The sequence below is a fragment of the Watersipora subatra genome, chromosome 1, assembly GCF_963576615.1.
Source record: "Watersipora subatra chromosome 1, tzWatSuba1.1, whole genome shotgun sequence".
Taxonomy (NCBI): domain Eukaryota; kingdom Metazoa; phylum Bryozoa; class Gymnolaemata; order Cheilostomatida; family Watersiporidae; genus Watersipora; species Watersipora subatra.
Genome location: NC_088708.1, coordinates 20,651,573 through 20,678,916, shown reverse-complemented (window position 1 = coordinate 20,678,916; position 27,344 = coordinate 20,651,573). Strand labels below are relative to the sequence as shown.

General features: G+C 34.7%; 3 protein-coding genes across 3 annotated transcripts in view; 2 read left to right on the top strand and 1 right to left on the bottom strand.

The window, feature by feature from the left end:
* LOC137390489 (serine/threonine-protein kinase 38-like) lies at positions 1-8,121 on the top strand. The gene is made up of 14 exons (XM_068076819.1): positions 1-113; positions 1,970-2,136; positions 2,418-2,469; positions 2,806-2,928; positions 3,101-3,184; positions 3,288-3,411; positions 3,756-3,910; positions 4,246-4,348; positions 4,529-4,590; positions 4,747-4,864; positions 5,482-5,605; positions 5,797-5,892; positions 5,982-6,070; positions 7,660-8,121. The coding sequence occupies exons 2-14, from the start codon at positions 1,997-1,999 to the stop codon at positions 7,779-7,781; spliced, it is 1,392 nt and encodes a 463-aa protein (XP_067932920.1). The 5' UTR covers positions 1-113; positions 1,970-1,996; the 3' UTR covers positions 7,782-8,121.
* A 99-nt stretch (positions 8,122-8,220) lies between these two features.
* LOC137390497 (F-box only protein 47-like) lies at positions 8,221-23,866 on the bottom strand. Its single transcript, XM_068076828.1, has 9 exons — positions 23,820-23,866; positions 16,636-16,802; positions 15,482-15,652; positions 15,226-15,302; positions 14,674-15,028; positions 14,246-14,386; positions 12,698-12,840; positions 9,699-9,846; positions 8,221-8,547 (listed from the first exon to the last, which is right to left on the bottom strand). Exons 2-9 carry the CDS (start codon positions 16,793-16,795, stop codon positions 8,375-8,377), a joined length of 1,368 nt encoding a protein of 455 aa, XP_067932929.1. The 5' UTR covers positions 16,796-16,802; positions 23,820-23,866; the 3' UTR covers positions 8,221-8,374.
* Positions 23,867-24,211: 345 nt separating this feature from the next.
* LOC137394574 (phosphorylase b kinase regulatory subunit beta-like) overlaps positions 24,212-27,344 on the top strand; it is a 29,725-nt gene continuing 26,592 nt past the window's right edge. The window contains exon 1 of the mRNA XM_068081307.1: positions 24,212-24,261. The gene's annotated coding sequence lies outside the window, so the exon portion shown is untranslated. The remainder of the gene's footprint in view (positions 24,262-27,344) is intronic.

Sequence of the window (27,344 nt, the reverse complement as noted above, 5' to 3'; positions counted from 1 at the left end):
AAGGTATCCCAGTCCCAGGTATGTTGTTTCCGTCTCAGGCATCTGCTTTATCTACGGGACACGTTGGGTGCTTGGTGTAAAGCATTAACTTCTAACCAGAAGTTGCTAAAGCTGTAAGTTTGTAAAGTACAATCGTAATACTTGTTCCAATTGATAACTCATCACATAAAGCACTTTTTGTGTGTATTAAGCGCTCGCAACTTGCCTTTGCATATAATTGTTTAAAGCATGAGGACTAACAGTATCATTAATTGAAAGCATCTATGCTAAAATACTAAATTTAGCGAACAATAATCTCTGTTTGGTTTTGTATGCTTAAAAATTGTAAATTTTACTTTGGGGGAAAAACAAGCCGAAAAAGTCTAAATATATTGGCAGTGACATGTGAAGGGAAACCCCCAGCTGAAGTAGGAGTTTGTCATACTTCGTAAATTGTATTGGTTTTACGATAGAAAATATATGCTTGTATAGGTTGACGTTGATTACGCCTGATCTTAAAGTCGTTAGAGATGCTGGTTGTAAGTTGAACGTATATTTGACCAAAGGTTACAACTCCATATTTTTAAAACAAAAATTTTAACTAGAAGTCATCGTTAACCATTGTTTTGCTGCTCGATGTACTAACTTGTTCCTTAGTCGCTAATAACAATCAACATAAAACAGTGGACAGTATAATAATAATAATGTAGTTCTAGACATACATACAGATATTCTGTTCTGGCTTCCTAATATTATGAAGAGTCATATTAGAAATCTAACTAGCTTCGCTTAACTAAGTAAAATTTGGGTTTAGCTACTGTGATTGGCTTTGGTGTCATTGGGATGTCGCATATTATAATGGCTGCTACTGTTTTGGCTTGCTACTGATTTTTGCAAGGAGCCAAACTCACATTGACCAGGAATTATTTATGATGAAATATTCTGGTTTAGTGATTGCACATATTTTAAGTGCATTAAGCTTTCATTTCAGTATGTTAATTGAGTAAGATAACCTTTTGTGTTTGATAATTGGAAAAATGTTTTAAGATTTCTGTCGGCATACTATGAGAAGGGATAAGTTATGTTACTTTACAACTTTAATGCTACTCATCTTATACTCTATTTTATATCTCGCATTATGTTTGTTTGCCTGCTTGACACGTCTGAGAAATTTGTGGTTTGCTAAATGGTTCCACTCAACCCCTACATTCGTTGGATGTAGCTCCCGTTATTTTTGAGGGCTTGTCATTCTGCCACACCCCTCCTGTGCTAGACTGTCTCACCAGCATAATAGAATAAATTGTGACATTATTCCACCATTTCTTTTCAACTTTCATTGCTATCTAAACCGATCAAGGTTTGTGGTTCCATTACATAAATCATAGTGTGCTGGGAAAGGCTACCCAAGTTTGAATCGATATGCTAGGATGTTGCCTCCACTACACATTTTGATTATCTTACAAATCACTCTATAGATGGCTGTGGTTTTTCATACATTGTCAGTTGCAGTGTAATAGGCGTTCACATCCAGCGAGCAGTGGAGCAGTCAGTGCATTGTTTGTAACCATCAGCTGTAGGCTTATCATTACAATATTCCCTACAAGTGCATAGCCTCGCTTCTTAATTACACCTAAACTCTTCAGTGGCTGCGTGTATTATAGTGAGTCATTCCCTGTTCTAAACATAGCTATTTGTTCCATCATTGGTCTCTAGTCTTCTTTTTACATTTTCTGTGATGAGTGCCTGTATATACACATGATATACTTCAAGGCTAATATTTTATATATTCTTTTGAAAAACAATTGAGAGGTTTTAGAAACAGTATGAATAGAGAGGTAAGATGCAAAATATTTTAAAACATAAAACACTTTAGACATATTATTGTATCAGTGAGACCTGTTCAGAGTTGGCAGAGTCTCCTTGATGCTAGTTGTATTACTATCCCTGCCCAATCTAATAATTGCTGACATTCATTCAGCATTTTTTGTAGAGAGCCACTTCTTGTCAGTCACTGATCATGGCTGGACTTGAGCTTCCCGCTGACCTTCCAGAAATAATAAAGAGTGCTGATACACAAGATAAAGTAATCAAAGCCAAAGTAGCTTTGGAGAACTTCTACACGAACTTGCTGGCTCAGCACTCTGATAGACAAAATCGGTGGGTTAGACTGAAGAATTAGTGTGGCTAGTGGTTAATTACCAACTGCGGGTAGCTACTATTGCCATTGGACCCTGTGTACCATACAGTCAATCAGTTGTGATGAAGCGGTTATTATGACGTTAGATAAGCCCTTCCCCATGCTTCACCAATTATGAGTCATGTTAAGGAGCCACTTGTCAGTGAGGGAATGGCCGTGCCAGTGTTGAAAGGATTTTGTATTGTTAATTACGCTTTGCCACTGGCACTTAGCGTATTTATGTGCCCGCTATCATTTGTAGGTATAAAATTCTAGAACAGTCCATGGAGCATGAGGGCCTCACAGAGGAACAGGTATGTTGTCTGAACAGTTTTTCTTCTCAACAAGTCTAACAACGAATGTCGCAGCTGTTTGTTTAGCCCTACCTTCATTAAGTGTTATGTGACTACACAGCAGATATCAAGTTCGCATTCCCTTCCATAATGCATATTCACTAAGATATTTCTCATCAATCTTCACACTCTATAACGGAATTGGGATTAAGGAAGCGTTAGTCATTCTAATTTTGAGTGACAGACATGCGTGACTCGCGTTTTTCATTTGCCACAGCTCATCACCCTCCCAACGTTGTTCATATGAGTATTTGTGTGATCTTTTCTGTTAGACCTTCAAGTTTCATATATTTTTAGAAAACGGAGCGTAGACAGCAACATGCAGCGAAGGAATCAGAGTTTTTGAGGTTGAAACGAACGAGGCTTGGAGTAGACGACTTTGATCCGCTCAAGGTCATTGGTCGTGGCGCATTTGGGGAGGTGAATTTCTTGTGTAGATATATTCATATTGTAAAGAGCCCTCTCTTGTTAAAATTCAAACAGTGTAACGCCTGCATCTGCATTATGCGTCGATATCTGCAATGACTTTACAAACACAATAGTTTGCATATTAGCTTATCCAGCATGCCTGTATCATACATTCACTCTGCAGGTTCGACTAGTACAAAAAAAGGATACAGGCCATATTTACGCTATGAAGATTTTGCACAAAAAGGACATGCTGGAAAAAGACCAGGTTGGCTAGCAGGCATTTGCAATGCGGTTGTAATTTCATCTATTTCCCCATTTCTCAAGACACAATCTTTCATTTGTTATGCTTTATCTGGTCTCATTTATAGCTGGCTCATGTGAGAGCTGAAAGAGATATTCTAGTTGAGGCTGACCACCAATGGGTTGTCAAGATGTATTATTCCTTTCAAGACACCAGCAATCTCTACCTCATCATGGAGTATCTCTCTGGAGGTGAGAATAACCATATCACTAAGAGTACCCACCCATCAGCGTCATCTATTCTTCTAATTATTTTATAACCTATAAATCTAGGATCAAGAGGGGTACACATGATGAATTCTCTTGTGTTGCGCCAGCTGCTGGCAAGTGCCCGTCTTATCATTACTTATTACCCAGCCATGACTACTGCTAACCTGGCCAAGTCACTTGACATGTATAACACTTGAGATATCTCATTATCGGCATATAATACTCCACAGTACATCCCGGCATTCTTGTTTAAGAAGTCGGCCTTTGTCTGTCACATAGTTGCTGCCTTTGCCGCTTTCCATTGCAGCAACCTTTATTAATTGCAGGAGATATGATGACATTGCTAATCAAAAAGGACACCTTATCAGAGGATGTAACACAATTCTACATTGCGGAGTCTATCTGCGCCATTGACTATATACACAGACTTGGATTTATTCACAGAGATATCAAACCTGATAACCTTTTACTAGACGCTAAGGTTTCTATATTTTCAGTTTTGTATATGTATGATATTGGCATCTCATTCATTTTTTGTTTGATAAATTGCGGTTAGTTTTCCTACAACATCGTACACCAATGTTGTTAAATAGGCTCAAGGTATATTTGGTTGTTAACATCTTTTCACGGTGTACATTTTGGTTGGTTGTCTTTTCAAAAGTTGTCAAGGCTATTGGTCATATTGTTTGGCAATGCAGTGTTGCTGATTATGTTGTCTAAGGCTATATTGTGGTTTTTTGGATGCATTGCAGTTAGTAGTTCTATGGTTAACCTCTGTGGGTTCCCATCCCATAATGTATTTCCGCTTGGTTACAGGGCCACATTAAGCTTTCTGACTTTGGTTTGTGCACTGGACTCAAGAAATCACACAGGACAGATTTTTACAAGGATTTATCTCAAGCTAAAGCTAGTGATTTCAGTAAGTATATTTTCATTCATTACTTCACTAACAATATGGTGTGACAGAGGCTATCTTTCTGACTTTACCCTTATTATCATAGGCGCAGCTTCATGGTTATTCATGATCTTAAGCAGTATTCATGAGTTACATTCCAGCCAGATGCTTAGTTACTGGGAATTCGTTTCTCACCTGTTTTAGCTCACTCACCATACGATTCAAAGCGACGTCTTGAGACTTGGAAGAAGAATCGTCGAGCTCTGGTAAGAATCTTTGGGTTATTTATTAGGGTAGTTAATCGTTCTCTGCATGTCTGTATACTCTATGGCAGCCTTTTTTTACAGTTTATTGTAGCATTTATTCATGTGTCATTTTTATATTCATGTATTCATTATACCCTTCCTGTCTTCCATTGTCAGGCTTACTCTACTGTTGGCACCCCGGACTACATTGCACCAGAGGTTTTTATGCAAACGGGATATACACAGACATGTGACTGGTGGTCACTTGGTGTTATCATGTTTGAGATGCTGATTGGTAGGTTATCATCCCTTCATTCAACTCGTTTCTACTTTCTATAGCTTTATCACAACAGCAAATAGTCTCTTTTTGTTGAGTAATATCTGTGTTATAGAGTATTTTTTCCTATTTCACCACAGACACTCAGTAGTTTACCATCTTGCCACAAAGAACTTGTAATACATGATAATATTTCTTGCACAACAGTATCACAAGTTGTGAGTATTCGTAATAGTGATTGTTGAAAAACATAATATCTATCAATTGTATGCCAGTTACCAGTAACAAAGGGCTTGCTTTGCATTTCTACTGATTCATTTTATATTATTTTGGTGACAAGTTTAATAAGAAGCATTGTCTTAAACTAATTAATTATAGTGACTTGTCATCAATGCCATTACTACAGTAGTACCAAATATTGGTGGTCGAGTCATTATAGTTATCTTAGGAAGTGGAGGGAGTGCTTGACAGTTTTCAATTTTACAATCTCGTTTATGTTAGTATTACACTCATTCACTTCACAAGTCATCGTAAGATTGCTTTGTGGAGTTTGTTAAAAACAGGAAATATGATGGTAATATGCTGCTATCACAAAGATATACATGCGAGTTTAATGGCAGCTGCACTGTTTGCAGGCTACCCACCATTCTGCTCCGAGAATCCTCAGGAAACCTACAGGAAAATAATGAATTGGAGAGAAACTCTGGTTTTTCCTCCAGAAAATCCCATCTCTAATCAGTCAAGAGATCTCATTGAAAGGTAAAGGCGCATGACAGTATGCATAATTTGTAGTTAAGTAGAATTTTTTGTTTCGTTAATGGAAAGCTTCACAAAGATGTCTATTTGGAAACACTTTTAAAAAATTATCCTTGTATTATTTTGTTACTGTTAATTTCCAGAAAACATTTAAAATAACAGCCATATATTATTTTGTTACTGTTAATTTCCAGGTTCTGTTGCAATTCTGACAGTCGCATCGGTGCTAATGGTATAGAAGAGATTCGGTCACATCCATTTTTGAAGGGTATTGACTGGAATCATATACGGTAAGCAGAGTCAAGTATGTTGAAGGCATCAATATTTTTATCCTAATAGATATGCGATCTGATACACAATAGCTTGGAATTGCTTTCAGAGACCGTCCGGCAGCATACACTCCAGATGTTAAAAGTATAACAGACACATCAAACTTTGATGAATTTCCAGACGTAGATCTCAATATCGGTGAGTTTTTGATTTCAAGTAATGTTGAATGTTTACATTGCTGAATTTCAGGGGACAAATGTTTGGCAAAATTGAATTCTGTTCTGACGTTGTTTTTGGAAGCTAGTACTCTCATTTAGGAGGTGATTTTGCTTAGAGGTATAATAGCAGCAAAGTCTTTGCAAAAATGGTTGAGTAAAAACTGTATTTTAATCTAGAGTATGTTCCTTATAAAACTAGTTATACTTTTTAACATTTACTAGTAATACCTTGTTAAGTTAACAGGTTATTGACCACACTTGTGCATGAGCAGTAATGCAAATCAAGGATGAACGTAAAATTTTGTATACATGTATTTGTATACTTATACACTCCATTAACACATAACCACACAATTATAATAGCGTGATATTCTGTCATACATAGCTTTTGAAGAATTCCATTAAATTTAGCCTAGCATATTTCACCAAATGAAATCAGAATCAGTAGAAAAGCAGAATCTCCGTTATCCTTTAAAATATCGTTTTTTTTCTTGCTGCATTTGGGTGTGAAAATGATATATAAGGGTATCTCTATTGTATATACTAGTACCCCGGTAGTCAGTCTAATGTGCCACGAGAGATCGTCAGGTGTGCGGATAAAGCACAAATAATAAGTAGCTGCACGATTATTCAGAAGTACCTTAAGGCAGTAGATTGGTGCAGGTGTTAGAGTGTTGGTACCATCAATGCTGAATGTCACATGTTGGAGTCTTGTTAAAAGCGATGTCTCATCCTAACATATTCAAACCTCTAACCCTGGCTTTCGATGGACAGACGGACACCGCTCTTATTAGAGTAAAGGTGTTTTTTTGTTATAATCTATTTTAGACATGGAACAATGAATTTTCTTTCTTTGCAGCATAAATCTTGCTGTATAGAATAAAATGAAAAAAACGATATAAATTAGCATTGCAGGTCTTTGCTCCCCTCCACTCAACATAAATTATCTTAATCATAAGCCCTAAACCAAGTGAAAGTGATGAAAAAAAGTTTTTGGTACAAACCAACAATACCAATGTTACTCTACGGTCATCAAATTAAAAAGTTATGTTTAGTTTTTTGCTTTTTGAAGGGCCAAAGAGGTGAGTTTGAAAAGATTTTGGAATAAATTAGGCATTTTACATGTATTTCACTGTTCGCATAACATAACATCCCAATAACATTAACGTTCTTGGAATTGATTATGTTGTAGGAACGTCTTTTTTATTCAGTAGTTTCATGCTTATATAACTAGTTTTTGTTATCCTTAGAATGTTTGGTTTAGTATTGTTTACATAGTAGTTGATGGTCATGTTTCATGAATTCAGAAAGGTAGTTTTCAGAGTTGATCTTTTGTATTCTCCTAGCCCGAATACAAGTCTCTTTTTCTCAACCTCTCAATTCTATAATTGCTGTAATTATACAGCAAGCCCATTAGTTACTTTTCTAACCACTTTTATTATCCTAATCATCTGATCTATCCATGCAATTATTATAAGACTCTTCACATAGAGGGTTTATTCTGGTGTTGTGAAAGGAACCTCTCTAAAGAGTGAGCTACATGTTATTTATGCTAATTTGTTGTTTCAGGTCACAACACTGAACTAGAGCACAAAGACAAAGATTTAGTCTTCATAAATTACACATTTAAAAGATTTGAAGGGCTTACTCAGAGGGGAATGCTCAAAATGAATAACCATTCTTCCATATGATAGGGCTGATACACTCAACGGTTGAACGATTGAAAAAGATGGTGCTCAGGACAAATGTGATCAATATATAGAAACATTACTGCCAACAGCGGTTTTATAGCTAGTTGTTGCTATTTCTAGCAAGTTGCTCGAAAGTATATAATATACGCAGTCTCCTAGAGTTATTATCCCAGCGTGAATTTTTAGAATCTCATATCATCTTGTCACCTTGCTACATCTGATTCAAATGCTTATTGACTGTCAAGTGATTTCCCAATGATAATCAGATTTGTAGCATCGCTCATTCCTTGAACATTTTTAGGATTTTATTAGCATGAGCAACAGATTTTTATTTATTTGATTAAAATATAGTATTTGTATATTAAAAATATTTTTTAATCTGGCTCTCACTTTCACTGTACCAAAGCACAAAATAGGCACATGCAAAAGACAGTGATCACAAAGTTTAGTTGGTTACGTCAAAGTTCCAAATCCAAGTTGGTTGTACTGGCAAAAATTTACAGATGACCCAAAGTATATTATAATTAAATCATTGAATTGTGCTCTGAATGAATATATATGCAAATTTAAGAAATGTTATAAATTTGGGTTTGTCATTCTTCAATCTGTACAGAAGGTTGGTCAAAGGTATGGCTGCTTACTTTACCCAACTGTCTGTAAGGAACCTTGTTGTCCTTGAGAGCTTCTAAAGCCAGCTGAAGAATGTCTTGTGTGAATTGAGAAGCTGCCTCTAGAAGTGTCTCTAACTCGGACACTAATCCACCACCTAGCAATAACAATCAAATCTGTATAGCTAATGCCCTAAAATTCTATTAATAAATTGCCTAAACTGAGTATGTTCACGAAAGGGATTATTTATAGCTAGCTGTGTTATATGAATGCAGAGATGCCCAACAGAAAAAATTAAGACATCCAATTGTAGTTTCTTGCAACAATTATTTTAAAGAGCGCCTAATGCTAACTTGACAGAGCAGTGGATTTAAGCCCCGTTCGAAATTTTAGTTCGTCAAACAATTGCGCCTACATTATTATTTATCAGTTATGTTTTTATCTTTATTACATTAAATAGATACAGATTTGCTAGTCCACAAAAAGGTTACTGTAAAAGTAATTATGTACCATCAATATTTCTTCTAGCAATAATGTTACGGTTTAGGTTTGTGAGAGTCCCTGTCACAGCATCAACTAATTGAATCATTTTTTAAAAGTCGTTATGTTTTAAGCAATTAAAATAGCAATCTTTAAAAATGCTCTAGCTGTGATATTCTAGTTGTTTTATTGCAATTAGTATAACGTAACTATTCCAATTTTGAATTTGATATTGTGTGCTCTTCCAATGCTAAACGAAAGATTCCTAAGCCTTAGTAAATCATTCAAAGATAAAAAGGTGTTTTTAAGCAAATTTAATTTGATTAAAAACTAATTCAAAATAATTGCCATATAGATTTTTGTTGCCTATAAGCCTCTACTTTTTTCCCAAAGTTTTTGTGAAACTGATTCCAATTACTGTAGTTCTCAAAATACTGCTAGAGGCTATATTGTCTACTACTGCGCCTAAAAGAGTAATGGCTTTAGCTATTACAAACCAACCTCAGATTGGGAGTCTATTTGTATAGGCTGAATGACCTGTGGCTTAGAATATTGATTTAATTGTCGAATTACAAAAGTGTAAACAACCAAATATTGATAAAAAAAGTTATTAATAGACATCAGTATTATAGTAGAAATCTAATAGTGTTGTACCACTAAATGTTTCAAACTAATAGGTTTGATAAACATAAAATAAAAAATACATAGAAAATAATCGGCATACTCTGATAGTCAGAAAATACTTGCATTTTTGCAAAATAACATTTCTGGAAAAACTATAAATTCTAGGTACAGTATTAGCAAAATCAAACTTGTAGAAAAACTTACCGATGTCAACCATATCTATTACAGCCTCTTTAAAATTGCTAACAAGCTCAGTGGCTATGTAGACTCTCTTGGTTGTGTCTATCTGGCTCATCAGCATCCAAATGCAATGTGAAGCAGTCTCTATAGACCTGCTAGCCTTTACACTTACCTGCCAAAAAGCAGATTAAAGTTTATACAAAACTGAATTGCTATCTTTAGCCTAAAAATTCTTGCAACTTTCAAGCGCAACATTTTTATCTTTTGTTAAAATTAGATTTAGACTTATCAATCCCATTCTGCCTATCGTGAAATGACACACTCCCAATTTTTCATTAATAGTTGATGTAAGCCAACCTATAAAATGAGAAATCTAAAAATGGGGTGGCTGCCATGTTTAAAAGCAGCAAGATGCAAAAGGTCAACTCCTTGGGTCAGTAAAGTTTAAGTAGTAAAACGAGGCCTGATCAGTTATAAATCCAGCAGACCGTTAAAACACCACAATAGTCGCATAATACAGTTTGTGATTAGCACAACTGAGTGCAGTCTACCATAAGTATTTAGCAAAAAACTATTAAGGAACTCGTTGTAAGTCTTTGATTTTGAGTCAACAATGACAGATATTCAGGGATGACAAACAAGATTAGATGAAATCAGCAGACACAAAAAAATGGTCTAATTACTAGAGGCCTAATACGCAGAATCGGGAAAAGGATTATCTCAAGTACAGTATTGTGTATACATGTATACATGTATACATGTATACATATATATATATATATATATGGCTATATATATATATATATAGTATATGTGGTTTACACTGTAAAGTAAAGTGCTCAATAATCGAGTCAATTAGAGCTGTGTATGAAGTTTATTAAAAACTACAGGTTAAAATCATTACGACTATTAGTTTCATGCAATCGTGTTGCAATCTTCAGGTAGAATGACTAAAATGTATAATGTACAAGCTATAAAATTACTTAATAAAGCTGAGGGCTTAATACTATTGTGTGATATATATATATATATATTATAGTATACAGCAAATTATGTAGTCAAATTATGTTATTGAGCTAATTAGGTGTTTTCTGGCATGCCGGCATGTGGATATCAGCTCACTTCTAGTGTTCAGGCTGGCTAACTTCGGTTCGAATATGATGAAGTACTTTTCCCATAGACATAACTGGCAAGATTTTGTTGATGTGTTGTAAGACCGCGCTCTTTTGATGATCTTCCAGGTTATATTATAGCGAATGTTCTTGTCTTTTAGGTCCCATATGTATTTACTCAATTCTGTTTGTAGCCTTTTAGTAGGATATTTAAAGGATGTTTTGTGGTTGGCTAGTCTTGTTTTAAAAGTTGTTTCGGTGAGGCCTACATACGTTTGTGTCTCTTGCCCATCGCGTTCTTCAGACTCTACAGTTGCCTGATATACTATGCATTTTGAAAGGCATTCTTCATTTAGAGGGCAATTTTCCCGATTTTTGCGGTTGCATTTTTTGTCGGCGTTGGTTGGTTGCGATAGTGCTTGTTTATTGTGCCCGCTAATTATGTGGTTGATGTTTGAAGTACAGCTATAACTTAGTTTTACGGAGTTTTTGTTGAAGATTTTGTGTAATTTGTTCAATTAGCTCAATAACATAATTTGACTACATAATTTGCTGTATACTATAATATATATATATCACACAATAGTATTAAGCCCTCAGCTTTATTAAGTAATTTTATAGCTTGTACATTATACATTTTAGTCATTCTACCTGAAGATTGCAACACGATTGCATGAAACTAATAGTAGTAATGATTTTAACCTGTAGTTTTTAATAAACTTCATACACTTTATATATATATATATAAATACAGTACTTTCGGATTAAAGCGAAGTTCTATCATCCTTAATTCTTTCGCAATTGATTGCTTACTGTCGCAACAATTTCAAAGACTTGAATTGTTTATGTTACAAATGCGAGTGTTTTGTTATCAACTGCGCCAGAAGACACTTAATATTCGATGTTGCTTTATTTCATTTGTTTTATTTCAAAGGTTCATTTTCAGAGGTCACTTCGAAGCTACACCAATAGGTTGCAAAGGATATGATACTAGTTATCAGTTAGTAGCTTACCGATAGTTATTTTTAGTTTGTGATAGGATCAATAGTGGTGTCCGATATCGCTGTACTGACAAAAGGAAAGTGAATTGAAAATTGTTTGGTAGTCTAGGGCAAGTTAAATTTAATTCATGAAAATTAATTGCCTCGGTAAATGGTTATTAATTATTAAATTAGTACAAAATACAAAGTGGAACTGTCACATGTTATTAAGAAGTGGTTAAAAAAAATATACTGATTTTAATAGTGGTTAGCCAAATTGCCATAGGAAAACAAAATTAACATATTTTTTTTATATTAGTGCAATTTTTACAGCTTTGGGCTACTCTATAGAAAGTGAGAAATTATGAAATGGTGCACTAGTAGTGGTCTAGGTAATTAGGAGTGATTGTTCTGATGATGCTTGAGGAAATCGACATAAGTGATTAAAAATCTGTCACTAGTTGTTTCACATTCGTTTATCTAATTGATGACATGTAGACATCGATGACATAATGCAATAAAAACTTTGAAGGCAACCTACACAAGTAATTTTTTACAATGTTCAGTGTACCTATGTGAAAATGGCTTTCCTATAAATAACCCTCTGTTTAACACATCTTTACTAGGCTGAAAAATCCTGCAAAGCAAACAAAAACCACAAATTGTGCACAAAGCCTTCATTTAATCATATTTTTCAAATCAGCCAAAAAAGAATTGACCTATGAATGTCAAGTTGAATTAATCCTTAAATCTAAACTTTTAGATGCTTAAGCAAAGTTTGGTTAAAGTTCATCATGATAACTGGCCACCAATTTCAATAATTAAAGCAAAGTAAATAGCTATTGGGAAAATTGATTACAGGTTCATCATGTAGCTGATTTATTCGTGATTAAGTGCATAATTTTGCACCTATTAAAAATTGAAGGCTCACCACAAGAAGATGATGTGCTATGCACACGATTTCGCTCAATCGGTTGTTGATGGATTTGCTGATGAAAACTCTAAGAGTTATTTCTTCACCACAGTTGAATAGAAGGGTGGCTACGTTGTGGTGATTCCATGCACTTGGTAATGCTAAAATAAGATACAAAATCACAAAATAGATTGTACATGAACAATATTTGATGAATTGCAAGTTGCTTTAAAATATTCAATTTTACAGCTAGGTTTATGAACAGGTTGGCTTCTTACCCTGTCTGTCCATACCAGATGTGCTATTGATATTAATTTTGAACCAAGATTCTCTGGAAAATTGAAGCTTTGGTGCAATGCAAAAAGATAGTGTAGCTAAACAATTACACCCTGGAAGACATCAGTGTCAAGCATAATCTGCATTCTACAATTAACAGCATCTCAAGTCAAATTTAATCACCAAGGGGCTGAAGCACATATAAGTTGACAGACTCTAAACATAGCTCGGCTGGTAAGTCTTTTAGCCTCCCACTTGGTATGACGATTATGATAGAACTTTTTTTAGGCAATTTTAACGATGTCCAAGTTGGTTTGGGTGTAGCATAGGATGGACAAGATAAACTTTTCTGACTAAGACATTTGCCATTAACTTTGGCCCAAGTGGCTGCCAATCATCAAATTTTCATCTTGAAACCATTCTGCATCATGGAAAGACAGGGATGGAAGTAGTTGAGAAATATGAACCTTAAACTTTTAAGGTAATATTATAACATAGTTATACAAGTTTTCATATTTTTAACAACGCTATAAAATTTTGTATTTTCAAGCTTAATAACTGCGAATCCAATGAAACAATTAATCCATGCGAAATAGCTGTAGACAAGTAATGCTTTGAAGTTTGATTCTCTGTAACATCCTTCAATGCATAGAAAACTCTGAAGATTTATTCTCTTAAAATATGTTTTTTTCACAATGTTTATTCCATGAAAAATGAATTCTTTAAACAACTCTTCGAGCAATAAATCCAACGGAGAATCCTGCAAGGAATGAAAAATTAATAGTAACCTTACATATAAATGACCTGAACACAAGTTGTTAACATCATAAATTGATGTCAACAACGTAGACAAAATGGTACGACAATGTAAACAAAATAGGTTAACAGCTATATAAAATACGCTCAGGAGTTTATTCGTTCATCAACGTATTTTGCTTCATAATGACGATAAACTAGAAGTTACAAAATTTTGTTATGTAAAATATTCCTAACTGATTGGAAACCTGCTTGCTATTATTTATTTGAAGGAAAAATGACTCCTACTAAGAATAGCTTCTATGAATTAAAATGCAGTGAATATGACTTCACATAAGCTAGGTTTGTGAGGTTTCAGAATTCTTTGAATACAAAGCTGCAATTATATCAATCTTACTATTATAAGCTATTTATTCATTAATTTCCAACACTGGAAACCAAATCAATGCAATGGATGAATAGGAGTTTGCAGTCATTTCTATACTGAATAAGCTAAACTACTACCATAACTCAACCAATAAATAAATGGTTTACCTATAATCTCATCTATAACGCTGATGATGTTGTCATCTGTCCAGAGTTTTTGTTGTGAAAGATACAGCAATGCTTTGCCAAGTTCCGCTAGACATGAAACCTCCCAACTGTCATAGACTGCTGCACTAAAATGCACTCCCACTACAATGAAAAGTTATGAGCTATAAGTATACAACAGCTTCCATTAGTAGCATGTTGGTCCCTGAAAACTGTAAACTTATGTCAGTGCTCCACCAGATCACAGGAAAGGCTACAACAAATTAGCATAGGATGTTGGTCATGCTCCTAGATTACAAAGTTTAGTAAAAAATTATTACATTTTATTTAAAGAAAAAAGAGTAACAGCTAAACACCTTCAGGGTAAAAAAGATGTGTAAACCAGCGAGCAGCATCGTAGCTACCATATGTAACTACCAGGTGTAACTTACAAGAATTTTTTGGAAGAAACAATATCTGCATAAGTTTCGCTTGATTGATGATTGGATGGGATTTGAGAATGGTGTTAAGCCAGTATGCTTTGTCTTCTGTCTTTCGCAAAACATCATAGAAAGCCCTTCGATAAAAACATCTAACATAAACTTCGAGATGAGGCAAGGTGCCGGGGGAAGATGAGAATATTCGAGTTAAGTATCTGTACACAGGAGAATTCTGGTGCACAAACTCCATGACACGTAGACATTCAAAATCATCCCAACCAGCAATCATTGTGTGCAGGAAGGTGCCATAGCAATAGAAGCTCACACACCTTCTTCCGTCTCCACATTGTTCTTTGCAAATCAAATGCTGCAATGACACATGAGTTAGAAACCTGCTATCTTAAGCATGGCAGGTCAATTATAACCCTAACTAACAAATACTTTGAAAAATAATTTGTTGTATGATCAAAATGGACTAATTAGAAAGCTACCATATACAATTGTACAAAGCTGCCACAAAACTACAAGAAATGATTATTGAGTAGATTACAGTTATTAACCAACCTCACTGAGATATTCACCTATATGCTTTAATCGCTTGGACGTAGATTTCAAGAATGAAGTCCTCTTCATATATATTCCTAAAATAACATAAAGAGCTACTTGAAGCATAGCGACAATAATCAACAGATTTTGGTTATTATAGATGTTTATTTTGTAAAACCAGCTAACCAAAAGAATTATTAAGAAAAAACCTGTGGTGAGCGTAGTTACCACTTTTTCATGGCAGTAAAATCACATAAAATTATCAGGCACTTACCTAATCTAAAGTATGCATGGATTGCATCTGAGGGCCAGTTTTCTGTTCGTTCCATTGAATGTACATCTACGTTTAATAAAAACTTCTTTCTGCCATATACAGTTCCTCTGTAATCTTCAACATCCTTGCATAGTGCTTTAGAAGCCAAAGCTAACTTACTAAGGTCTGTGACTGCATAAAATAAATAACCTGTTCCATCATACAAAAATTACACCAAAAACTAGAAAGAACATTGATAGTATTGAAGTAGGTATACTACAAATTCTGAAGCAATAAAGCTTTTCTTCTTAGAATAAATAAAACAATGTATTACATACATGTACAACCACATTTATGAAAACTATTTGCAAGACTAAGAAAATAGAACGGCCTTTGAAAAGAGCTTTAACAGAGCCAACTACTGTGCCTATTAGCATGATGATTTGCAATTGCTGAACTGCTATGCGCGTAGCAAAGTTGAAGCAAGTAAAGACCTTTTCAAATGCAAACATTGATTTGTTCAGGCAACCAGATATAAAACTATGAAAAACTAGGTAAACCTAAGATTTTTTAATAAATTTGTTGAAAACTTGATAATCATTCTACACTAGTTACATCATTGTAACTAAAATACTTGAAAAATTTACTTACAGCACCTGCAATGGATTATAGTACATCAAATGCGCATATATTTTTTTCTTAAAATTTGCAAATACACAAATTTCTGAGTTTGAATTTACGTGGAAATATCTGGATTTCTGCATACTTTGATAGTAATAACTGTTGAAAAACAAATGTAGAGAAAATCATGGTTCAACTATCCGTGGATACAGCATTGTCTATTAGATATAAAGAATTTGTTCTCCAAATAAAATTCGTTGTAGGTGTAAAAGGCTAGCTAAGATGTTAACGCTTCAGACAACATGCAAAATTCAAAAAGTCGATTTTAAATACTCAGCTTATACATCAGAAAACTTAAAACATACAGCAGCGCAGCAACGAAAAACTTTACACACAAAAAATATATTACTTCAAACTTGTATAACTTCAATATGTGCTGCTCTGAAGAAAGGCATGTTTAAATTTTAATACCAAAAGCAATGAAAGCTATAAAATTTATTTTTCAAGTTTTTCTATACATATTAGTATACCTACGTATTAACTTTTATACCAACCGGTTAAGTAAGAAAATAACTTGTATTTAAGTTCCAATGGAAGGTTTTCAAAGTCCCCCAATGGTCCATGAGACATCAGGCATTGTTTTTTTGGAGAATTTTTTATTGTTGACCTTCCAGATCTTCTCTTCCGAATGTTAAGCTTGCTCAATATATCCATGGTCAAGCTAAAAAAAGATAAACTGCCATGGTTGTGATAAAGGTTTTATCATGCAAAGCACTAATTGATCAGTACCCTCATCTGCGTGGTGATAATACTTGAAATTCAATCATCATTACAATTTGTAATCATTACCCATACATTACAATACAAAATAACTTAACAGGATGTTTTCAGAAAATACAGAAGAGCACTCTTAAGAAACAAAACAACCTTGGTTAGCTAGTATCCAACTAAAAATGATGACAACCTGTGTCTCAATGCACTGATAGATGTCAGTTACCGCAGGCCTATCACCTGATCATAAGTTCTACCTAAACAAAAAATGCAAATAAAATAAAATACCACTTAAAATTGTAACGATTTTATGCTTTACATTTGATAATGGAAAAGAAAGCAACTGTTAGTCCTAATTTTTCACTATGGTGCTGTGATCGTAGTATGTTGGTCCAGTTGAGAATTTTAAGATGTCAGTTTACATGCGGTTTATTAAAGCCAACAGATTGCAGCCGATTTACACATTTTTCTATAAAACGTTTTAGTATTTGCGTTAACATTATGCAGAGTGATTTACCAGATTTGGAAATGCTAACTGGGCAAAGCAGTCTAATTAAAAAGAGTGCTATTTGGGCATGCGATAGACATTAGCAACAGAGCCAGTTGCAATATCAAAACTAAACAACTAATGCATATTTACTAAACATATACCTGACACAGATATGACACTTTTATCATTTTTAATTTTTTTGATGCATGATGCATGGGGCCTCGAACCGTTCGTAAAGTAATGCGAAAGTAAACCTACTAAACAAGATCTTCACCACTTTCCACGTTTTATGAGTGGTGGCGAGAACTTTTACACAAGTGTGTTTGCACACTTTACCTTAAAGGTTGACTTGAAACAAAATTCACATTACAGTTATTTGATATGAAAAGATTCACCATGTCTTACTCTGTTGTGTTGTAGGTGCCAAATATGTGGGAATGTGATTACAAGCTCTTAAAAGCTAAAAAACGAACAGTTAATCACAGCCACACAAGACCGCCGTAGTTTGGATTCTCTTTTCAAAACGGCTCAAATGTGATGTAGTTGTGGGAGATGGTTTCTGTTTACACTTTCATGCAACCTTATTCGTCGAAATATTTTCACAAATATACTTTACGCATTCAATAAAACCACGTCTATTGTTCTTACGCGTCTCTTTTATCGTCATTGTAATGCTGTCACTTTTAGCAGTGATATCTTATAACTTACCGTAACAAGTCGTTTAATTTTTTAGCCTTATTTCGAAGGAGTACATATCATTGTCTGATAATCATGACAAGCCTGTTGGTCACCTGTGATAATCGAAAAGTGCTGCAAAAATTATTTGCGAAGTATTGGGTCACATGATCAGATTACGACTTGCTGATTAGACCAAACCGAAACAAAACTGTAAAGTAGCGAGCATCTATATTCGATACGGGGTCTTTGGTAAAACCCAGTGTTTGTCATAAACCAGTGTTATGATAAGTTTTATATTGAGCTTTTTATGGGCCTTTCTATTCATGTGAGAACATCACATGACAAGACAATAAATAAATTTCATGACTACGTCAGAGAAATAAAGAGATTCCAATCTACAGCGGCTTTTCGTTTTTGAGCTTTTAAGAGATTGTAATCACATTTCCACATATTTGGTACCTACAACAGAGTAAGACATGGTGAATATTTTGATACCAAATAACTGTAATGTGAATTTTGTTGCAAGTCAACCTTTTAGGAGCATGAAAATTGAGTGAGATTAAGTGACACTCTTCCTTACGCAAAAGAAAAATAGAAACACTATCCATGAACATAGCCACTCTCATGCATCCCGTCATAACAGGCCAACGGGTTATGTTTGCATGAATAAGAATTTCAACAGGTACAATTTCTAGACTTTTACCCAGACCATTAAAAAATGAACAATTTTCATATAACACCATTTGTTTCCTTTCATTTATGATTTTTAAAATACTGTAGTACATTGACCAGGTTATAGTAGTTTGAAAAGGTGAAGAAAGTTATGTCTCATTTTTTAAAGTACTCTCTAATCAATGCAGAACTTCTTGTACTGACTGTAGTTGTAATCTATTGCAACTACAGTCAGTACAAGAAGTTTACAAAATCAGTTTCAAACTATTGGTGGCAACTACTTTTTCCAACAGTCATAATGCTGACTGTAGTGCTGTAAATCAATTGAATAAATTACATGTAAATTAATATAAGTAGTAGGAATTAATGACTCCGAGTGAAAACTGGCTAATCATAATTAGTTGTTATCATACAAGAACTAGAACTGAAATAAAATATAGCTATAGTAGAGTTATACAGACCACAAAAAAGATCAAATGAGCTGGCACTAGAAATCAATGTGAAAATCAGCAGGTTGCTACAGACTGATCAAAAACAAAAACTATAAAAAGGCAAAGAAATAAAGGCATGTGTAAGTTACACCGAGATTATCAGAAGTTGTTTTCAATGACAGATGCAACTGCCCAACCTATAGTCAGTGTTCGTAAAACTTAACAACTGAACATAAAAGGTACCCTAAAACCTAGGTACTTGAAAACATAAAAAGCTAACCTATTGTCTCTGTACATAATAAAGTGACTAAAACTCGGTGATCTTTCTTTCTACCCTTTCCCGTCCTTCTATATGATCATCGACTGCAGTACACCCATAAGCTGTTATTCTAAATACATGTAGTAAGTTCTTTTTATTGCCGTTACGCGCTAAAAGCATTCCAAACATGTTGAAAATATGGTTTTGAACCAGTAGCACATTTTAATACAGCTGGATAAAACTGCAGTCAAGCCCACAACAGCAACATCAAACCAAAACAACATAGCAGTCATTTGAAGTCCACAGTACAGCTTAATACCTAAAAAGTATTTTGTTATATGATAAGTTAATAGGAATTTTCTCAGTGCAAGAGCAATTTTAATAAATCTTAAAACCTCCAATTGAACACCATGGCACTCTATTTTTCAACCCTTTCTCTATAGTGGCGGTCAGTTGGAGGCGGTGTTCAAATTAGGGTTGCACGATAGCTCGATAGTCGACTGCGATAGTCGGTAGTTGTCTTTTCGATATATGTTGCCTATTTTTAGCCTATCAAAACATCCGAAACTTATATATCGTTATCAAATAATAAAAAAGAATATTACCCAATAGTTTAGCAGATACAATGTAGTTTTTGTTGTTTTTTCTGCAGATTTTTTTCTGCAGCATCTCCTATCCCTTCCCACATTCCTCGATCTTTTCAGGCACAATAATACGATAGTTTTACCAGCTGCCAAGTCACGCGACATCTATCGGTGAACTCTGTTTGCTTATTGATAATTCGATAGCTATCGTTATCGCTATCGGTGGGACAACTCCAACGATAGTCGATCCAGCCTTTCCAAACTACAAATGCCATTCCTAGTTCAAATAGCGGCTGGTGGAGTATTTTTCTAATGGCTTATCAAAAAATTGGGGATATAAATCAAGCCCTATTATGGGCAAAGCGAATGTTGCCTATATGTTGCTTTCTTTTTTCAGTGCAGCGATATTGGATGCAATAAATCTGCTAACTTACCTTCAAATTGTTAGATCTCTTAATAAATACGTATGAATCAAAAAACCAAGAAATATCTCTACCAGTTTATATCTATTGCTTGCAATTGACCTGCGATGGTATTATAGCCTGTGTCCTTAGCATTTTGTTGGCAATTTCAATTTTTGATTTACTCTAAATCTAAAGACATATTTCCATTTTATATCTATATTTACTAATGTTGCATAAACGCTCATTGCACTCATTCATATGTTTGCTACAGTTTGCAGCCAAAACTAGCTTTTTATGTGCAATAGAAAGAGTTACGAGCATCCATCAATTGTATGATCAGATTACCGCAATGATTCTATCAAATTTTGCTATATGGGAGCACATACCCAATGGCTTTGCATACCACGCAGTGTGATTGCATAAGTAGGTGATTGTCATTATTTAGCTCACTAAAATTTTCAATTGGCAATCTGTCATGCTAATAGCAAGTAGCAGGCAACTCTCATTACTGCTCATTGTTTATAAGCTGATTTTTAATACTCGGGCAACGCCGGGTAGAACAGCTAGTACGCTCTAAAGTTGCAAATTTATAAGTTATATAATGGTAATCTACCTAATGCTACAAATATATATTCATGAACAAGTGACATAAACAAACCATGGCTATATTACATGCAGAAACAAGAATTAACGATTTTAAATCAAAAATATTTCCATTGTTTGCTCGAATAGCTGTGTTCTGATTGTTGCTTACAACGGAACAAATATCTTTTTGTTGTTCAATACCTTCCACAATGTCTTCTGACTTTAACTTTTCTTGTGCACGATTGAATTAGTCGATATTAGCGTCTAAACAGTTTTCGGGCAGCGCAAAACTTTTACGCGCTGCATTTAGCACAAACGCAATATAAAAAAGTTTTGCTTGCTAAACGTAACCTTTGACCCAAAAGGTTACATTTAGCAAGACATTTAGCAAACTGTTTTTTAAATATTTACGTCGAAGTAGCAAGATCACGTTAAACAAGGAACTCCTATTAGCCTGAGACAGTTATTAATTACTTCTATGGTGTTGCTTTCAAAATTCATCTACCATCGTAAATTTAAAACGGTTTTTATATATGCACTTCAAAATCAAGACCGCGTTAAACATGGAACTACTATTAGCCTGAGGCTGTTATTGATTATTTCTATGGTGTTACTTTAAAAATTTAAAGAGGATAAGCGACAATGTTTGAAGTTGGACAACGAGAGAATTGATTGTTATTAATATGAATGATTAATTATTAATACGATTTTGTGGACACTTTTCTCCTGATCACATGATATCATGGGTTCATAAAGATCAAAGATAGTCAAAGTGGCAGTCAAATGGAGGTGGCGTTCAAATAAAGAGTAGCGCTTTATTTATTATCTCTTCTCTCATAGTGGTGGTCAAATAGAGGAGTGTTCAAATAGAGGTGGCATTTAATTAGAAGTTTTACAGTATATAAAGAGTTATGGCTACGATAGATAATAATAATAATGCTTGTAATTAAATCAATTGACTTTAATATTTGAAAAGCCAAAAGGAATGCGAGCCATTATGAGATGAAGTTGTTAGCTATTATTTACTAGCTAGCTTAGATTATTGTATGTATGGGTACATTAGGATGTCGCAAGTAATGTCTACTTGGGTCAAGATGGGAAGTGTAGCATAGCTGCAGATGTAGTAACATTGCATGTGTACAATTTTAATGTATCTGTACATTAATTTTATTACCATAAATTAAAACTTTGATAACAATATAACAAAATTAGGACAACAAACAAAATATTATGCTAACAAAATCTACCTCAACACTAATGCAAAACACTAATGTTTATATCAATCATTTGGCTCATACATCAGGTCATACCGGCTGATACACAGTCGCGATGTAAAGTGTACAAGTAAATGTGTATGTAAATTTATGTAAGCTACTTTATTTCAGTTGATTGATTGCTATGTCGTGTAGAATTGCAGACTGTTTGTAAATGGTACACCGAAATGGCGAGTTTGCAGGTGCGAATTGTTAGAAATGGCCAGTTTGATTGAATTTAACAGTGGTTCGCCTATACATATTTAGTGCTTTTCTGGCTTTTCAACTCCAGGGTATGGCTTGCTCTGTTTGCCATGTTTTTCCCAAATCCCTCTACTCTCCAAACTAACCAATTTTCCTCTACTGGACTGTTTATTCTACTTACATATATGCACCACTTTTTAGCAGTCTTTTTACTATACACGTTTAGCTTTTGCTACTTGTATGAGTTCAGCTTCTATGCATTGGCCAAAATGCACCTATGCACAAAAGGTATAGTAGTTTACGGGCACATCCTTGATTTTTATTTTATTATCGCTTTTCTTAGCAACCTTCATATCAATTCTGTTAAATGTTAATTGCTGGTGCCTGCACCTCGTCTTTATTTTTTAATAATACACCAAATTTTAATAAGTGGTAGTCAGCTAATCCGCAGATAGCGTTTTCTTGAAACTTTTATTGCACATTAGTAACTACTCTATACAACCAAAGATTACTACATCTATGGCTAGAAAAATAGCTGCTACTTCTGCTACATTTCCCTATCTGGTAAATTAAAATTATTAGCTGCAGCAAAGAAGCTGAAGTGGACGACTAGAAGCTGTTTGAAGATAGAGCCGAACGGTCCAGACTGAAAATTTTCCTTGGCTGACAGACAACCACCTAACTGGAGTTTGATGAGAAGGTAAGAAGATACAGCTAATAAGTGACATGTAAGCCTACTTGTAAAAGTACAAGTAACAGTACACGTATACCTGCCAACTCTCACGCAATTGCCCCATGCCTCACGCATCTTACGCCTGTGTCACGCAATTGCCCCTTTTACCCAAACAAACCTGTTTTTTGCCCCAATCTTCAAGTAGTAGTCATGTACTTACTAATAAACAACTATGTATAAACATATTTGTGGCGTTCTCATCTATCAATAACCTCTTCGACATGTGGTTTCTATATGAAGTTATATTATCTTTCGCTGTGGTGTTTTTATACTCTATGAAAACTTACCCCATTTATCAAATCTTCGCGTTTTCATCGGCCCCAAAATAGACCCTCACTCCTTTCCCCACTCCAGGGTTGGCAGGTCTGAGTACACGTGAACAATTAAAATATAAATAACTGCATAGTGTTGGCATGTATTGAATAAAATAGGTCGTCAAGTGTCTATAATTACTAAGTTTATACTTGAGTAAAGCAGTAGGTGAGTAAACAACTTAAAAACTGATTCTGAGTTGAAAAAAATCTTTCAAATACTGCAGGTATATAAAGCATTCAGAATAAATGATTAACAATTTAGCATACATACAGAACACAATTAATCTTGGCATCTCTATAGTCTATTTACATTGAGCATTTTACAGCAATATTATCGATGCCAAAAGACATTCCCCTTACCAAATAAAAACGAACGTTCGTGTTCCATTAACCAGGCATGCCTGACAGCCAACTCCGAAACAGAAGATAATCCTGCTGTACTATCGTCTGCCATATCACGTGAACCAACTCCTCCGCACAACAGCAACCGGTGTTTATTTTTACAGAGTGATAAAACAAATACAAAAAAAATTGATTTTTATAGTTAAATTTTTTTACTTTTAAACAAAAACAAAAAAGCTCTAAATCTTTAACTGTCGCACACAAGTTTATTAGTTAGAATATCATATTAAAATACTTCCTAAGAATTGCTGCCCGTTCAGCTTTTCTGCAAGGTTGTGAAGTAATAAATGTGTTCGAACAAATTTGTTCAGTGATCAGCCTTTAGTTTAATATATTGAATTCATTTGGTCGTCAAATTTTTAAATGATGTAGTATTACTTGGTACATTAACAGCTCAACAGTAGGTATTTTGTCGGTAGACTAATTGATATTGCTCTCTCTTCTTTTGGACACACTAGAGCAGGAACAAATGGTGCGCCTTATAGATTAAAGTCATTAGCTAGCATTTATCAGTTGTGTCTTACTATGTCGCGACTATATGTTATAGCAGCATCTTAGAAGCATCGGTATGTTACGAGAGCACTTAGCAAGCAATCTTTGGTTTAAGTTCTCTGACAGTTCGTGGTAAGAAGCTGTTATGGTACATTGATTTGTTGGCGAATATTGTAGGAGGCTCTCCCCTTGCCGCAGCCCTAATTGTCGCCATTTCAGTAGGGTGGTCTTGTATAAGTTCATCATATGAGCTTGACAAAGCATTATGGTTTTCTTCATTAGACAAAATGCGGTATAAGAGAGTATGTCTTATATTCATACGTCTATCTGCAAGTGTGTCAATCTCGAGCAGCAGTAATGCTTTCTCTTCCCTTGATGTTGGCAATATATCTTATGGCTCTGTTCTGCACCATCTCAATATCTTGAACTAACTTGTTGAAGGGCGTGTCCCAAACTGAGCTGGCATATTCAACATAGGGTCTACAAAGGCTTGTATACGCTAGAAGTCTGGCTTTCTCTGGAGCATGGTGGAGCGCATGTTTGATTATGCCAAGTTGGCGATTTGCTTTGGATATTTTATCCTGTATGTGAGAGTTAAATTTTAGGTCTGATTGTAGTATCACGCCAAGTTATTTAGTTTCAGCAACGATCTCAAGAGGATTGTTGTCCAGGTGGTAGTCTGGCGGAGGAGATGCCGCAGTAGGGTTGAATACCATTATTGAACATTTGTTGTTCTTCATAGTTGTTTTCTAGCGAACCAGTTAGTATATGCATTCTTATAAAATTAAGTAGCATGGAGACTTACAAATATTTTTATACATTTTGTGTGGCGTGAATAAAATATATGAATCGAGCGCCAAGATATTCGACGTAGTTGCAATGCACTCGTTTTTAATTGTATGTTATGCTATGTAAGTTCGATGGTTTCTGAGCACATTTTTGTTGTGTAGTTTTCTATCATTATTATTCCAAAGGTAAAAAAATGCTTTTTGATAATCATGCCTAGCCGTCTGGATCTTCATCTAAGGCTAAAGTGAAGCTCTTTACTTTTTTGTTAATTTAACAAAGCCTACATGGGTAGGTATGGGCTAGCATGTAGTCAATTGCCAATTTCCCCCCAAGTATATCTGTTCTACCACATCAGACAAAACTTTTTCATGCACTAAAGTTTCAAGATGAGTGAGCATGCTATTTTCTTGATGTTATTCTCTCGCCATGACAAGTGTTATTCTTTCACCATGACGAGTGTTATTCTTTTACCATTGTCGGATTCCTACTTGTCAACCATATATATATATAATATGTATGTATATATTATATATATATAACAACCATAAAAATACCATATTCTTCTACCTTCCTAAGATATAGGGAATGACCACACCTACTTGTGTAACCAGTATACACCGTAACTACTAGACCAGCTGCATTACTAAGTTGAAGCTCTGTTTTTCTTGACAACCTCTGATTTCTCTACAAGAACAAAGCGAGAGGTGAGGCCAGTAAGTTAAAGAATCTTTGAGCAGCACCCAGTGTTCAGTATTAGCGTACCAAATTCTCGTGGCACAACATAATGTACATTTGTAGTACGCAACAGTCTTGGATTAAAACAAAAAATTGTTCATTTTAACCACACATTAAGGCTTAATCATTTTGAAATATTGAAACTGTTAGACAATGTACTTTTGTAATATCATTTTCGAGGTTTTTCTTATTCAGGGCAACTAACACTGGTATTATGAAAAAGTGAAAAAGGCTAGTTTTCCTTCATTTGGTTTTTGTCTAATGTGGTGAGACCAAATGGTAGTGTTATGTGTGGTAGTGGAGCAATTATGTTATGCATAACTAATTCGAATCTATTATATTATTATTCTATTTTGACTATGTTTAGTTTGTACACTTTTGCTTAGCTTGTGGGAACTAATTTAATTATTACTGGTTCAGGTACAAGTGAAGGTGTTAAGCTGTTGTAAGCAATACTGATATTTACCAGTAAAAGTTAGTTTTTTACTCTATAAGTTAACAATTAAAATACACAACTAACAAAATTCTAAACAATAATATTAATGAAAAGAGGTGTAACTCGCCAATAAAAGTTACACTCTTACTCGAACGGTCGCCGTGTTTGCTCACTCGGTACATATGGCTGCGAGTTTCAATAATCAGATGAGAGTCACGGCAGTTCTTATATGCAGAGTCTCAATAGTTGAAACAGTTGAACTGTTCTCTTTTATGGATGTCTGGCATGTGGGATGGCTAGCCTGTGGGTGTAGGTTGAGTGTTAAGGTTCAATGCTTTTTGTCAGGAATCGAAGATATCTTGTTTGCTGGTGTTCGTGATGTGGTCATGTAGAGTGGAACTCGTGACTCACTCCTGGTGTCTAGGTCATGTTTGACAGGAGTGGCAGATCTGTATGTGACTCATTTGATTCATCTCTAATGTTCTATGGTAGTTTCTTGGTAATGGTGGTTGGTAGGTTTAGTTGCTTTGATTTTCCTTGGGCATGTTCTCCATCTGGTGTTGATACACTTTCTATAATTGATTCCTCCAATTTTGGATCTTTTAATTATTTTTTGGCATTTTCTAATTATTGGATCTTTAGATGTCTTTGGGCGTCTTGCTGCTTGTAGGTATTGTGTGCTTATCTTGTGGCCTGGTTGCATTCTCTATTGGTATGCTGTTTTCGTAGTATTTCCATACAACAGCAAAAAGGGCTAATCAAGCCGATACAATAAAGTTATTCAACTTCAGTTACATAGATGGACCCGTTTCTAATTGTTACTCTTCTGATGAAAGTTGTTTATCAGCAGCTTCTTGACTGTAGACCAGTTAGATTTTGCTTGAGAATAATTATTCGCTATTACTGTTAGTTCATTTCTAATGAATTAATGCCATTAACAATACACTTGCCTTGTCAAAACCATTAAGACAAGAATAGAATTAATAAGAGCATTAGGATAAGTGGCTTAATAAATGGGTCATGATCACAGA

Bases quoted from the DNA above. Each gene is read 5' to 3' on its own strand.
- LOC137390489 (XM_068076819.1), top strand. From the start codon at position 1,997: ATGGCTGGACTTGAGCTTCCCGCTGACCTTCCAGAAATAATAAAGAGT. The intron at 2,137-2,417 runs GTGGGTTAGACT...TATCATTTGTAG, and splicing joins CACTCTGATAGACAAAATCG to GTATAAAATTCTAGAACAGT. The intron at 4,591-4,746 runs GTAAGAATCTTT...TTCCATTGTCAG, and splicing joins AGAAGAATCGTCGAGCTCTG to GCTTACTCTACTGTTGGCAC.
- LOC137390497 (XM_068076828.1), bottom strand. From the start codon at position 16,795: ATGGATATATTGAGCAAGCTTAACATTCGGAAGAGAAGATCTGGAAGG. The intron at 15,653-16,635 runs GTTGGTATAAAA...TATTTTATGCAG, and splicing joins GTTATTTTCTTACTTAACCG to TCACAGACCTTAGTAAGTTA. The intron at 12,841-14,245 runs GTAAACCATTTA...ATCTTATTTTAG, and splicing joins CGTTATAGATGAGATTATAG to CATTACCAAGTGCATGGAAT.